General features: G+C 34.9%; 1 protein-coding gene across 1 annotated transcript in view; it reads left to right on the top strand.

Annotated features, from left to right (window-relative positions):
• NBEA (neurobeachin) overlaps positions 1-16259 on the top strand; it is a 426845-nt gene that overhangs the window by 348028 nt on the left and 62558 nt on the right. Inside the window, exon 45 of the mRNA XM_075139786.1 lies at positions 5763-5882. Within this exon, the coding sequence (XP_074995887.1) occupies positions 5763-5882 (120 nt within the window). The remainder of the gene's footprint in view (positions 1-5762; positions 5883-16259) is intronic.

Below are 16259 nucleotides of genomic sequence, written 5' to 3'. Positions count from 1 at the left end.
AAAAGGTAAATTACAGTCTAGACCAGGAAGAGGAAGGTGACAATAAGAGATGCAGAGACTCAGACAGAAAAATGCTTTCAGTATTTTAAGAGATTGGAAAAGATTCATGGGAAGAAAAGTGTTACAGTAGAGCTTTTGGTGGAAAGTGACAACAAACTGAGAGTGAAAGAGAGGAGTGGAAAGTAAAATCATGGGAGAAGACTGTGTAGACCAAAGAATAAAAAAAAAAAAGGAACAGAAAAAAGAGAGAAATGGAGAGAAAACAGACAAGCAAACAAACAAACAAAAGCTATGACAGAAAGTATACTGGGAATGAGATAGTCTAGACAGAAGCAGAACAAAACAGTATAGAGTAATGGGGATCCAGGGGCAGAAACTACATGTCTAGACTTTTGTATTGGAGGAAACAGTAGTTGCAGTAGGAAAAGTAGTTTCAGCCACTCTGAAGTGGCTATATGTATATATAGAGTTGTGTAATTGCCACAAAACCTTAAAAATTTTTTTTGACTCTTACTTTTTGGCTTTGACAGATGCAATCTGGTTCCTGTCAGTTCTCTTCAAAACATTGCTTATAATATCATATTTCTGAGTCAACTCTGTGATAATCTGCTCCCTACTGCCTTACATTTCTCTCTGTTGCTTTCCTTTATCTGACGTATCAGGCTACTTTTATAAAAGGCACTTTATGCTTTAGTTCTGTCGTGTTTAATTGATTTTGATAGCATCAATCTCTGCCTCCGTTTTGTCATTAATAAATTTTTCACTGGTAGTACAGTTTTCTCTTGAGTTCTCTCATGTACTAAGAGTGTCCAGTAAAAATCCATCTTTACAAGTGACCAATTTCATAATGTTTTCAAAAACAGTGGCTTAGCATATATTATGTTGAAGCTCCCGATAATTACAGCAACTATAATCATTTTATTATTAATTTTTGTTCTTCTGCCTTTCATTATACTTAGAATAGGGTGTAATCCTTATTTGAAGCTATGGGCTACTAGTGCATCTGCAAAGCTTCTGTTTGTATTTTTTGTGAGCTGGTTGTACAAGTCTAGGCATGTTCCATTCTCTCTGTAAGAACTGTAGGAGAAAAATGAAGGCAGTTTCAGGATAAGCAATGGTTCAGCCTCACCAGGCTGTATATCAGATTCATTATGGTCATTGAGGGTTATACAGCTGACCCTGAAACTCTCCCAAAGCAAGATAATGCATGCACCCTCTTTCTGTACACCCCCCCGCCATGTGTGCATGCACACAGTCATATGTGAATTGAAATTATAATTCTTAATAACCCGTACATGTTTATTTAAACTAATCCATTGTACATTTCAGACCACTACATCATGCTAGAATTCTGAAAGATCAAGAAACAATCTTCTAACTAGCTCCATAAGAAATTAACTGAGCTACAGCCCAGAAATATTTAATGTTATAATTACAAATGAAACCCGCATGATCTCCAGAAACATTAGGTTTATATCCAGAATCAAGTGTTTCTTGAAAGTGATCAGCTTGCTTTCTAAGTTGAGGGGTAGATTATTAGAGGTTGGATAACTACTTTACAGAGATAGATAATGAATGTGAAAGTCTACTGTATTGTTCAGTCAGGTTAATAATAATAATAAAAACTAACAAAAAACACCATGACTTGTATAGTAACACCTCCTCTCCTTTGAGGTGTTACTGAAATCAAACCATGGTTAAACATTTTTGCACATCGCACATCTTTAGATCTAAACCTAAGAAATTCAACTTGTCCCTTAGGAAATCTGAGCTAACATCACTCACAAGTTTGTTTCAGCAAACAGAATAAAAGATGTTCTGGAAAGGGATGCACTGCTCTGTTGACACATTTCCATTTTTGTATAGATATTCATAGTTTATGGATAGGTGACCTTACCACCTGGTTCAAGAGTAATTTTTTTCATGTGCTTTCCATGTGGGCTAGTGAATATATAAGTTGCAGTAGGTAGAATAGTTTAAACAAAGAATCCTACATCAGAATGCCATATATTCCAGTGACTTGAATGTCAGCCTGAAAAGTAGATAGAAGAAAACAGAAAAGTAGACAGAAGCATTAATTCTGACTTGAATGCGAATATCACCGTTTTCACATTTTTAAGTGAAATAGGCGAGAACTATGGTGCAATTGGATGCTCTCAGTAGTTGCTGTTGAAGAAGTTGTGTTGCGTGAATCGGTTACATCGTCATTGAAACAAAGACCAGTATTAGAGAGTGTGATTCTTTAACGTTGTGGTCAAGAAGTTTGCAGAGAATAATTGATTTCCAGTTTCTGTTACAATAACTAGGTACTCGTACAAAGTAGAAGAAATTATGGATTTATTGAGAGTCAGGTCTGATTGAGCCGAAACTAGTTTGTAATGAGATTCAAAGGTGGGGAGGACTTGAAATCCTCTTGTAAACAGAAGTGAATCTGAGTATCCTGTTTGATTAAGTCTGAGCAGGACAGTCACAGATATATCAGACAAAAGGTGTACGTCGCTCTGACAAAACCCGAAATACTCTCTTTTTCTCCTCTTACAACTGGCTGAAAAGACATTTTTGTTTGACATAACATGTCTCAGAATGACACATTCCTTCCTCTTCCCTCCCCTACTCCCACCACAAATGATTCAAATGGGACTAGGCACTGTTAAAACGGGGATGGAGGGAGAGAAGTGCTGCTGAATGGAAAAATCACTTGTTGCCACAGTTCAAGCTTGTATTTGTCGTAATCAAGTACCCCACAAATTTCTCTTCTTGTTGGCAGTGAACAAGGCGTGAATTTTATTCAGAATATTAGGAACGACTGAGATGGGGTTATAATGAAAACATTGTGCAGCTTTATAGCTTTCACAGCAACAAAACCTTTACATGAAATGACAGTAATTGGTATCATAGAATAACAGTATTTAAATGAGTATATTGAATACAGATATGAATTGTATTTATATAATATAAGCACTTGACTTTCCAGAGAATAAAAATTACCTTAAAATTATGTGAGAGGTCTGAGAGAAAGAAAGTGAAAGCTCTGAATTTCTGCTAAGGAATAAAAATCCAAAAAGATAGGCACAACAGGTCATAGCAGGATAGCATAATAGGGCACCCTGTAGTGCTCAGCTATTAAAAGTTTAATCCTTGATTATGAATTTTATTGCTTTTGTATATTTGTCTTAGATACTTAAAATAATGTTGTCATGGAATTTTGGATTAATATTTTTACATAATTTATTGTAATTATATCATTTTTCTGGTTTCTGCTTTTTTTTTAATCCATCAACTGCTTCTGATTTCAGAACCCCAGCAGTGACCCACAGTCTGCTGCACAGTGATATTCACAACAAATTACACGTATCTTATAATGAAAAAAAGTGATAGGTTGGGGTTGGTAGAAGACAAAATTGTTTGTGCTCAGATCAACAACATACAAAGTTTTTCAGTATGGGTAAGCTAGAAAAATAGCATAATTTGCAAATATTGCTATTGCAAATGTATACAGAGAAACGGAAGGTGAGAATTTAGTTAAAACCAAAATAATTCTAATGTTGAAAGAATTTAATGTACATTTAATGTTAAAATTATAATATTAATAGAATTTTAGGGTAAATTAATATAATCCAATTCTTGTGTATATTGTTTTCAGTTTGCTAGCTCTGGTTCTGAATCATATGCTTTTTCATTTATATTTTATGTGAAGTTCACTGTATGAAGCACTGTAAAATCTAGAAATATAAAAACTTAATTTCTTTTCTTTCAGTATTACAATTCATTGTGATACTTTTATGATGCTCACCAAGTTGAGCTGCTGTTACATTTTAATATTCTATTCAAATTATAAACCTCTTCCTCACTTGCCAAGCACTCTTTCAATATTCACGAGTGCAAACAAAGTCATTGTGCAATGGGAGTTAGGGTTCTCCAACAAGAAATTATATTGTGATTATTTTTTATTTAATTTAATTATTTTTAGCTAAAATTTAATTATTTTTAGCTAATTATTTAACACATACTAGGATTCTCCGATGGGATTAAGTGCACTGATGAAAGTATATTTCTTAGATTGCTACCTATTCTTTTGTATATATCTTTTTAATATAAATCCCCAATGTTTTAAGAGAAAAAAAGACATGGAAAAAAATCCACCATTCAATTAACAGTCGAATGTCTTGTATTATTATAATGAAAACGATTCCATATTTGCACTGACATACACTGAAAGTTAAGATACTGTCCCTGGCTATAAAAAAAAGAAAAAAAAGAAATTTTGTTCAAATATAAACAATTCCCTTAAGCCACTTCAAAGGCACTGGCATACTATGATGACAATAAGAGAGATATGCCATTCCTTCTCCTTTAGAGAGAGAAATTTAGAGTTTTTCTCTTCTTTGAAAGAAAGTAGCCTGATTAATTGGGAAGACATACGGAACAAAGATTAGAGAAACAATGGTCTCTGGAAATCTGAATTCCCTCTTTTATTTTCCTCCTCTTTTTGTATTCTTTCACTACCTTTGCATCCATGCTTTCCTTATGTATATTTTAATTGCTCTTAAATGCTACAGAAAATGAATTACTTCCATACTCTTTAATCTTGGGTAATTTAAACACAATGTGTATAATGTGACATAATTCCCTCAAAATTTCTTTATTAATGGAGGAGTTCCCTGCTTTGTTCAAAAGTTTCAGAAAAGGAAATAGAGGTTATAGAATAAAATTCAAGTAGTAGATGGGTAATACTATAGTAAGAATTATGATCTGGTGATTATAAACTGCCTTGATTAATGAAATTTCCAAACGATCAGGACATGCAAGGACATAAATTTGAGTGTGAATTTAATGAAAGGGACACTTTTTCAAAAATTCCCCATCAGACTTTGGCAAAGAGGAAGAAGTAGTTTCCAGCCGTGTGGGCATATTGCCAAATATTAATTGAATCAGAGAGCTAATGGAGTGGTGCTGGAAAACCAGGGAGTTGGCAATGATCTCGGTAATCAGGTTCTGCTGTCAAATTAAGGATTTGGTCCCCTGTTAACCCCTCCCCTGCAGCGGAATGTGGTAACATAAAAATGGGTTCTCCAGACTGTGTAAGACTTGAGGTCTTCCTACCCAAAAGTCAATAGCAATTTAGTAAGTATTGGGAGTGTGGTTTCAGATAGAATTAGCAAAAGTAAAAACTCTAAATATTTCATCTCTGTACCTCTGCCCCAAATTAATGCTAAAGCTAGATATCTTGTAACCATAGTCAGCCTCATAATGACCATACAGCCATTCTGCCCACTGTGAGGCAAAATGGAACCTCCTAAGGTCTTTTAAATTAAATGAAAACAAAAGGAAAATCCAGGTGGGGGATTTTTTAAGATTTTATTTTGACATACCATCTTACAAGAGGTAAACAAAGCATGGTAATATAAATAACACAGAGAGTGTTTACGATGGTTGGAGTGAAGCAGGCAGCCATCATGAACTGGAACTAAGCTACATAGGTCTGCCACTGATGGGTAATTAGTCTTATGGAAGAGTGCATATATAAAACATCCTTTCCTGCCAGAACGCAAGACTTGTGAGTGCAAAATGTGTTAGTGCCAATAAATATACTAAGATATTCAGTACAGATACCCATGCATAGATATAAGGTGCCATATTTTTCTTTAATTCTGCCTTTATGAAGTATTTTGATCTGCAGAAGTCATTTGGATTTCATTAGAAACCTGCTGCATGATTCCTTCTGCTGTTTGCTTAATCCGTCTTCATTTCATTGACTACAGGAGCCCTTTACAACATTCTTTCTAAATGCAAATGATGGCAAATTTGACCACCCAGATCGAACCTTCTCTTCAGTAGCCAGGTCTTGGAGGAACAGCCAAAGAGATACCTCAGATGTGAAGGTAACATATACATTCAATAAATTGATAAATGTGCATTTTCATTTCTGGTATTTTGTTTTCTGTAGGGACAAATGCGGTTTTATATTTCATATCTTTATATTCAGTACACTAGGGATAGTTTAAATAAAAGATAGATGTTACTAAAGATTATTGTTCTAACAGAAACAAAGATTCTTTGAAGTTGAGTGGACAAAAGGTGTTTTGTTTTTAGAGAAAAGCAACCTAACTGATCTAATTTAGATCAGATAATCAGGAGATGGAGAAAAGCCCAATAAATTGTTCTTTCCTGCTGTTAACTCAATATTTGGCCCACTCCATAAAACACAGCAGGAATTGGATTTGACCTTAAAGCGTCATATTGTTATAGCTTGCCTAGCTCTGGGTTTGCATTGCCTGGGGCAATTAATAAAGCATTAATGACAAGACCCATTTAAAATGTTGGCTTTTCTGTACAGCTTTAGCTTTTACTTGACTGTGCCTGGGGATATTATGCAACAATACGCATTAGATTAAAACAACTTCTACATGATATACAGAAACAGCCAGAGAGCAGGGTGATTTTACTGTTGTTATTCCTTACCTATTGTTAAATACAAAGGGTTATTTTTCATATACATGGGACCTTATCAGAAAGAACCCAAAATCTAATAATATTTTGAATAATATGGTCCTTTCTTGATTCTCATTTTTGAGTAATAAGGTAGGCAAAGGCTGCAGTATACCATTAATTGCTCTTTTTTTAAACTTTATTTTAAAGTGAATATATCTCTCTTCTATTTCAATACTGCCACTCATACTAGGAAATGCTGAAGTCAAGGTCACATTACCATTATATTTTTTACTTAACTTGACAAAAGAAGATGATGTAAATTTGTTGATTTATTTTTATCCCAGAGCTCCTGTTTGCATAAATATTCCAGCAGTCTCAGAAGTGTTTGTGGACAAACCATGTTGTTATTATTCAGTTACTAGTTAGAATAACGAATTGTAAATTGTACGGCCATCTTAACATATGCGAGAAAATGCTTTTTAAAGAAAAGAAATTAACCTAAACCTCTTACAACCTATTTCATGTTTATTTATGCTCCTCTGGAAGTTGATAGTATTTTAAGTACTATCACTGTTACCTTTGTAAGAAAAACAAAGGAAATTTCTGAACTTGGAAGGAATTCGAGTTAATATTTACTATATTTGAAATGCAGCCTTTTCTTCAAATTCAAAGTGCTGACATTTTGATTTTTCCCTTTCAATGAAATCTGGTTTTCCTGGTATTCCACCAGAATATCTGGGAAAAAGGCCCCCTAGGAGTGGGACTGAAACAAAAGATAAGAGCCTTAAACTGCGGAATAAGTGAAGACAGTTGGAAGTGACTGTAATCTTCTTGTCTGGCATTAGTACACAGGAGGAGGGCAGTTAAATACATGAAGGCAGTGCGAAAGATAAAGGAATATCTGTGGACAGACGGAGGGATGGTATTCAACTGGGGTATATAATTAGTGAAAGGATTCTTCCTAAACTAGCAACCGAATGAGTTACCAGTAAAACAAAGAACTGAAATGTTTATATGAAAATACCAGGAGTCTTGCGAACCAAGTGGGATAATTTAAACTGCTGCTGCCAGCTACTGCAAGGATGCGGGAATTATGGAGGGATAACAGTTGCATTGCAAAATATATTTGTATTAAAAAAAAATCCAAGTTATTAAAATAAAACAAGTATTAAAAAGATCCTCAAAACCAGGTACTCACCTTCAGAAAAGGAAAGCAAAAGGTGAAGATGTGGGGTAGCTATGTACTTTAATGTCATTGAATTTAAAGAAGGGAGTTAGGGATAACTTGGATAAAATAGTAACAATTAAGGGTCAGAGTTGCATTGGGGAAAGATTGTAAAATAATGTATTCTAGAATACATTTGAGAGTCTGCCGTAGAGCCCCAGAGTGAGATTTAGATATATATACATTTCTGTTATGCCATTAGAAAGAGAAATACTACTTGCAGCTAAGTCATTACAGAAAATCTAATACGGGAGGCACAGATGAGGTATGTTAGCCAATAAATGTTTTCTCCAGATAATCCCTGACCTGTCTGTTCAGGGATACTTTAGGGATTAAAGATGCTGTTTAAAAGATGGTTTTGTTAATTAATGAAGATACAGGGGAGGTGGGTTTAGAAATTAACTTTGAATTGATTTATTATGAGTTGATTCAGCTTAAGATAAAAATAGATAAACAAAAGCAGATTCGAAAATAAGCTAAATCTTTAAGGGATGCTAAAGCAAACAGAAAAAGTTCATAAGCTATCTAAACAAAAAAGAAAAAGTAAAAAAAAAGGTAGAAATGAGAGGAGATTTTTTAATGTATTTAATACCAGCATTCAATGTATTGCATCATCAAAATAATTTATCGTATATTGATACAAAGCCACTACTGGAATAAGTCTACTGAAGTACACTTCAGTAGCCTAAGTAATACATGTCAATGCATTGCTGGTTTTTGTTCAGTTTAACAAGAAAACTTGAAGATCAGCAGGATGGCAGAAAGCTTATAGTGAGACCGAAGCTATATCCTTAGCATTATAACAACTAGAATATGTCATGGCATCTAAATCCTACCTGAAATAGTGTGATTAGTCATTCATTTCTTTCAGAGCTCTTATGCTCTTGGAGAACACAAGTTTTTGGTTTTTTTCTTGTTCAATTTTTAGTATGTATTCATGCTGGATAAAGCAAATTCTTAGTGCTTCTTTTGCTGGGAACTAGCTAGTGGAAGGATATACCCAACCTGGAGGGAGCCATAAGAAGAGCAGCAAATGTGTTTAAGGAGTTGGATATAGGAACAAAAATGAGCGTATGTTTGGGGTAATGAATGTCTAAAACTGAAGACGTGGTATCATAAATGCTATATTTATGCATTTATGCAAACATATGAAAGGGAGAAGAATTTTTTGTCAAGGAACAACGAGGGAGGGATCAGAGTTGAAAAACGCTTACTTAACCAACAGAGTATGAAATGTTGAAGTGGAATCGAGTGTTCTCTGAATTTGAATATTCTCACAAGGGGAAGTAGTAAAACGCTTATTTCTCGAGCTTCTTAGAAACATAGACTGGCAAAGCACTGGAAAAGCATCAGGGACAATCATGAATTGGCAAGAGGATGCGCTAGTTGACCCTTTAGGCCCTTTGCATTTGTAGAGTCTGTGTTTCTTAGCGATAAATCAAGAATGAGTATAGCAGCTAATTGTTGCTGCTGTTTGTTACTTAAGATCTTAATGAACTGCATTTCTCAATGCCATGACATCAGGGCCAACTTTTCCCTGAGGCCTCGGAGTTCATTCTGCAAAAGAATGGGAAACTGAACTATTATTAATACTACAAATACCCCATTTTTTCAGATTAGTTGTGCTACTGCTTGGAATGCCTTGCAGGCTTTTTAAGCATTTTAATCAAGTTTTCAGGGACTGGAAAAGCAGTGAGGTTTGGGGAACCACCAAGAAAGCCCCTCAAAATCTCTACCCATTTTGCCTGCTCTCCTAAGAGCAGCAACCACTGTCCTGCGCAACAAAAGACCTTCAGCTCTGAGAGTGTGAAACATCCAAAAATTAATGTTCAGCTGTCTGGTAACTTCTAATATTTATCTAACAGTCCTGCGAGAAAGTAGATAGTGTGCAAAAGAGATGATGTATAGAGGTTGCGTGTGAGTACAAGATCTTAAAAGCATGTTCTCTGCCAAAGTGTTCTGCATATTTGTGTAGCTTCTTCTGGCTGCACACAGTTATAAATGGGGGTCTTTGGCAGTGTGGATTCCCATGTGATACACACGCTATAAATTGTTTTCCCACCCTAAAGATTTTTTGAGTCTTTATAGTAAATATTAGTAGAAATAGAAAACATGCCACATTCCATATAAATGTGGAATATGGACTATGCATCAAAGTAGCAAACTTTCAAAACTCTTAAGAATAGCAAGTGTTCATTATTCATTTATTCCTTATCATATTTGATATATTCACATTGATCATATTCAATGCTGTGTATTGTAAGATGGCCACAATTTTTGCTTTCAAGCACCATATTAAACAATGGTATGAATTGCCTTAATTCTTTATTAGCAAGGTCTAATTTAAAAAATCCTTTTTAAATTAATTTTTTTTAGGAAAGTAAGATCTGTATTATGATTTTTTTCATCAGTTATTGTTTAAAAAAGAGGACTATGAGGTGCTTTATTCTTAAGTGCTTAAGTCACTTCTGAAGGGGGTCAGTTTAAACCAGTAAATTGAGATTTTTAAGCAATGCAGACACTTCCCACAACACTGTTCTTTTGCAGCCTCAATGTAGTTTTAAAGGAAGCATCCAAATCACTTTCTAAAAATGCTGCCTTAAAATTTAAAAAAGAAATACCTGACATTTGCAAAGGAATGTATATATCTTTAAGAAGCCGCAATTCTGTGGGTCAGTCTCCTTTTTTCACACACATGTGTCCTCTCTGACATTCTCTGTCTCTGTTTCTCTCTTTCCCCTCCCTCCTTCCCTCTCTCCCTTTACATATGTGTACTCTCCTCTGGAACTAAATTGTTTCACATTGAGCTAATGAAAATAGGTCTGTGCCAGTAGTTTGATCAGTCTGAAAAACAAGCCGTAATTGCTACATCTTGAATTGTGGCAAAAGGTACACCACCTTTGAAAAATGTAGTGTATGATAGATTATTGCTAAATGGATGATTAAAGATCTACTTAGACAATTTTGTTCTGTACATTTGGGCTGTTTTGGTTCATTTTCAAAGAAACCTGTTCACCTACAGTGGATGAAACAAAATTAATACGGTATGTGCTATATTAGAGTGGTAACACACAAGGGAGAACCTGGATAACAGAGTTTATTTTATTGTGTCTCCCTTTATCAACATCGACCTTCTCTCGAGATAATCAGTACAAGCTGGAGGAAGAATGAACGTTCGTAGAGTGACCTTTGAGGAAACAAGTCACCCGGAAATGACCATAACTTGGCCAGTCAGCTTTCACATTTTTTTCTTTCCACCTCCCCCCTGCTCCAGTTTTTGGTAACATTGACTTCCCCAGAACCTCCTGTTCAGGCACTAATCTTTCCTAATGCCTCTCAAACTTCTTATATTACTTTTTGCATAGTGTGTTTAGAAGTTAGAAAGGTAGCTCTGACAAAATGTCATTAAGGTGCCTTAGTGTGAATTAACGCAGTTAATGGAGGTACTCATGACTGACTCATTGACCCAGTACTAGGCTCTTGTGGAATTAATGGATGCCAGGGGATCAACCTTTTGGGAGGAAAAGAAAGAAAGAAAAAGAAATGGCAGCTTTAAAACCTTGAAGTGAATTATATTAGAAAAGTGAAAACGTCTGGGTTGGATTTGATTTCATTGGGAGACCATAAAATGGTATACCTTTAGCAAAACATATTAAACAGAAACGTCAGATTTGATGCAAGTGGTGTACAATTATGATAGTGTTAATAGTGGTCCTCTATCACCCCAAGACATATTTTTAAAGTTTAATTTCTCAGCAGCTTGGATTTGTCACAGGCTTGTAAATTAGAAAATGCATTTGGGGATGTTTTCTTAAATGAAGACACAAGGCATGTAATACTGTTAACTATACCTTGGGGTTTTAGTATAGCTATTAAAATAAACTAGAGATCACATTTACAGACAAGAAATGTCTGTTATAATATTCATTTTACCTTTTTTTTACACCCCTCAGTAGCTTTACTGCATCGTTCTTCATGTGAGAAGAGCCAAGCTTCTTGGGCAGTTTGAAAGGTGGCTGACTATTAAATGATAGAAAGCTAACCTATCTTATTAGAAGTGTGAATGAAAGGGGAGCAGAGGAAGTTACCAGCTTGTGAAATGTCAAGGACAACTAGACAGAAATTACTGCAAATGGATTTAGATCACTAGAATCCCTATTTTTATTAACTCTTTGAACTCTAGATATTTATTGTGGTAAGAAATTACCCATGACAGGTTATGTAGGCAGAAAGATTTATTTAGAACCTTTGATATGTTTTGGCAAGAGCAAAGAAACCAATAAAATTTACTGAATTGTATAGTTAATGCAAAATTATACATCAGCTGAGTGGCATACAATAACAATATGCATCTAAATTGCTTAATTGGTGTATGAATATTTTAAAAATAACAGACTTTTAAAAAATATTGGTCTTCGGTGTCTTTTTTCTTTGCATTCCCTCATTTTATGCCTGCAAACTGACATAACTTCTGGGGAAGCTTTTTTATGTTGTTATTTTTGATGTTTACCTTCATGTCTTGATTTACACTGGCTGACTCAATGTTTGTAGTATAGGAAGATAATATTTTGAGATTTGTCTTTCATGAACATTTGTAGCTTGAAACATAAACTTCTCAAAATCATGGTAGCTTCAAACAAGCATTCCCTTGCATAGACCTGACTTTGCATTGACCTTTTACCGCTAGTGCTACTGAAGGTGCAATAGGAGTTTTAAGGATCCACTTATCAACTATTCTGTCTGTCAAGTAGAAAGCAGATTGGGAGACAGAAGGCCCTCTGTGTCCCATCCCCTGGTGTAAATACCATCACTGAGATTTTTCCCCTGCTAATTTCTGAGTCTCCTTGTCCCTGTCTTCAGGGTGAATTTAACAATGACCCTTCTAAAGTATGAAGCTAGTGATTTGTAAGAAGCTATGTTATATGGCAAATTACACTGTGCATAACAATGAATGAAAACCAGCAGATCCTGTCAGAAAAATATGCAATCTTAATCTCTGATCGAAAGACCACAGAGGTTGATAAAAACATTTATTTTGGCTTCTGTGTGATGAACATGTGACAAAATATAATAAGGCAAAAGTATATACAGGAGTGAATTAAGTTATGCACTGTTTAGGAACAATTCTATTAGCTAGTTTGGGGAGATAAAAGAATATTTTACACATCTGTAACTAAAACTTAAGCAATGTAGCAATACGGAAGGTAAAATCATTGTCTTTCATTTGGACTTTTAGGAGTTGAAAGGCTGTAAAGTTGGTAGGATAATGCTTTCCCAACATGTAATAAACTATGCAAAGAGAAAACAGTAATCTGTTCTCTGTATCCGTGATGGATTGATAGCTAGGACAAAGGAAAATGGGCTTAGATTGTGTAAGGAAAGATTCAGGCCAGGCATTAGGTAAAACTTCCTCAGATGAAGAATGCTGAAGTCAGTTGATGGAAGGATTGTGGAGTTTCTGTCACTCAAATTCTGGGACAACAGGTAGACAGTTATCTGGCAGGAAAGATGGTATAACTGAACCTCTTCTGGAACGGAGGAATGGGCAAGGTCACCTCTCCAAACAGTTAGATATTTGAGGTATCTGTTCCCTGTCCTTAACAGGAAAAGCACCAAAAGAACTGTCTCTCTCTAGCCATAATCTTTATTAGAATATGGACTGGCACAGACCCACTTACGAAACAAAGAAAACCCAAACTTTGGCTGAGAAAAATGTAAATAGATTTTGAAAATAACTCTAGCCCTTGCTAGTGTTATCCTTTCCTTCATTCTCGTGTTCATTCTTGCAACTTTCTTGCAAGTGGCTTCTTGGTTAAAGCAATTCTCTCTGGGCCCCGGCTGTCATCTTGCCACCTCCGCTGAGGTTCACTCCTGTCTGCTCCTTCCTTTTCCCAGCAGCCTCCAGGCTCCGTCCTTGCTGCCTGCTCTGTCCTTGCTAATTCTTCCTCTCTCTGCTTCTCCCAGCTTGTACTTCTTCTAGCAAAGCATGCTCAGGGGCCCTGGGGAAGGGAGTATTTGCCTTTCCATCCTCACCTGGCGCCTGCCATTGGCGTGAGGTAGAAGAGACAGCGTCTTCATTTATTCACAGCAGAATAAACAATGAACACATAAACCCAAACTTTTCTATCACACTTCTTTAGATTAATTGTATTTTCTATGCTTCTAAGTAGCTAAATACACATTTTGAGGATTTTTCCAAATGTTAGCAAGTTCATACTTACGGGGTGCCACAAGTTTTCATAATGGGTCTGTGTTTTAGTATATATCATACATTCTGTAGAAATGAGAAGGGGATGGATTTATCTGAGCTATTTTTAAGTGTTGTGGTTTCTTAGTCTAGTCAATAGTGGAGACAGCAAAATTGCAATAGGAATATCAAATGCTACCAAAGAAAACTGAATGGTTAATGCGAAGTATGGGAAATGTGTAAGTATCTGGGAAAGGTCACATGCGACATTGTTCATATCTCAAGAAAAGGGTCCATTCATGCTAAATAGTACTCAAATAAGCAAACAAAATTGTAGGCTGCACTAAAAATAACATCGAAGAGAATGCTGAGACCATAACACAGTGGGTTTATTAAAATTTTTTTAAACACTATGTTTAGTTTTGTTACTTTGACTAAAAAAAAAAAAATACCAGGAGATGTGTAACTGAAATGATTAGATTTCTAGAGAGAGTGTTATTTGAAGAGGATTTAGAAGTCTGGCACTGGTTAGTTTCCAGAGCACAGGAATAAGACAGGTCAAACTAAACATATACAACACAGTAAATCTTATGAAGAAAATTAATCTCATGCTTTCTATTTATTCTATTTCTATTTATGTTTTCTGCTATACCAGACAAGGGAACATTAAATTACACCAAAAGAAAATAGCAACAAAGATAAAATTACTAAATGGAAATACCATTAAAAATATTCAGTTACTTAAATCCCTTTGTTTCAAGATACCCCTGAAGTCACAAGGTTGGTAGAATTCAGTTAAACGCTAGATGTGTCTCTGGGTAGCACAAATCTTTCAGATATGTTAGATGTAAAAGTTCACAATTATATCCTAGGACATTTAAAACTGAAAAAGGAAATTTAAGAGTTAACATGTCTTTGATGGAATCAAAAACTTGCTTGCTATTTGACATTACAGGTTAGTATACCACCATGTTCCATAAAAAATGATAATAATTAGAAACAGTGGTATGTGTTTCAAGGCTTTTATACAAAATAAAAATAAACTTTGCATAATTTTTTCTTTAAAAAATTCTGTTTCATTTGAATATTGACTTTTAATTTAATTTTGACTTAATAATATTTCATCATTCTGAGGTCCCTGTGAATTTTTCCTTTCTTTAAGGCAATGCTCTTAGTTTGTCAGTGATTTGTATGGTAGCATATACAAAGCACATGTTGGGTTGTGGCCAGCTCTTAGTCCCAAGTTAGTGGTAGTTTGTTGAGCTCTAGAAAGATTAATGTCTAGTTTTCTCCAACTGCGAGGATCGTTCATTCTTCTTTGGGCTCCGTTAGAGAAAACCAAAGGGCTTCCTTGGGAACCTGAGAGTTAGTGAATCCTGTTTAGGGGAAAGGGGAGAAGTTTGCTTTTAGAAATACTCTAAGTAAATTAGAGGTATATAATCAAACTTAAGATTGTCAGTAAAAGAAACTTTATTCTTTTAACCTTATAAGATATTTAGGTTTTTTATTTTTAAATTTTTTTAGCTTTTTGAAATTACAGCTTGTTTCATAATGAGGTATTCAAGCTCAGGCATGTCTCACTTGGTTGCTGTTTTGCACTGGTTAGATATTGATTGGTATTGCACTTTAGTCTACTCTGAATTCAGACTTTTTGTAGTATATTAAAAATGATGTAAAGAAGCAAGTAAATTGCCTCCCTAAGCATACTTAAAATTGTAACATAAATATTCTCTTTTTTTTTTTTTTTAATGAATAAATTTGAAAGGACCATCTATGCTTTAACTGCTCTGTTCTCTATGGAGTTGCAGATCAGATTTAATTAGATAAGTTTGTGTCTGTAGTGATTTTTTTTACGCTTCACATGTCTGCAGCCTTTGAAAGGGCCACAAAGAGACTCAGGTTTCAGGTGCTGTGTCATCAGTTTTGATCATGTTACACAACTGAATGCCATAATGCTTTTAACAATGTAATCTAGTGAATTTAATCCATATCTGGATATTAGAAAAGAGATAGCGGGCTTTAAAGCTTTTTTGTTATTGCAGTTCGATACTTACTGCTAGAATAATAGTAACAAATGGCGATATTTATTATGTTAAAATGCATTTCTATTTAGCTATCCTGGAAACTGGGAAAAACTTCATACCCTACCTTATCTATAATGTATTAATACTCTGCACATGATCTTTGCTACTCAGTTATTGATTTTTCACAGTTTAAATATAATGTATTTCTGTTTTAAGGACATTTGTTGTACTAATATTTTTCTCTCCATGTATTTTTGAATTTTTCTTACAGTAGAAAAATTCATTCACCCTGAATTCTTTTTCTTTATATAGGTAATCAAATTGCCACTTTTTCTTATGCAATTGAAGAATATAGAGAAAGTAAAATCAAGACAGTGTTATATCAGCAACT

The sequence above is a fragment of the Calonectris borealis genome, chromosome 1 (genome assembly GCF_964195595.1).
Source record: "Calonectris borealis chromosome 1, bCalBor7.hap1.2, whole genome shotgun sequence".
Classification (NCBI taxonomy): domain Eukaryota; kingdom Metazoa; phylum Chordata; class Aves; order Procellariiformes; family Procellariidae; genus Calonectris; species Calonectris borealis.
The sequence above is the reverse complement of the archived record's forward strand: the minus strand, read 5'-3'. Positions and strand labels throughout refer to the sequence as shown.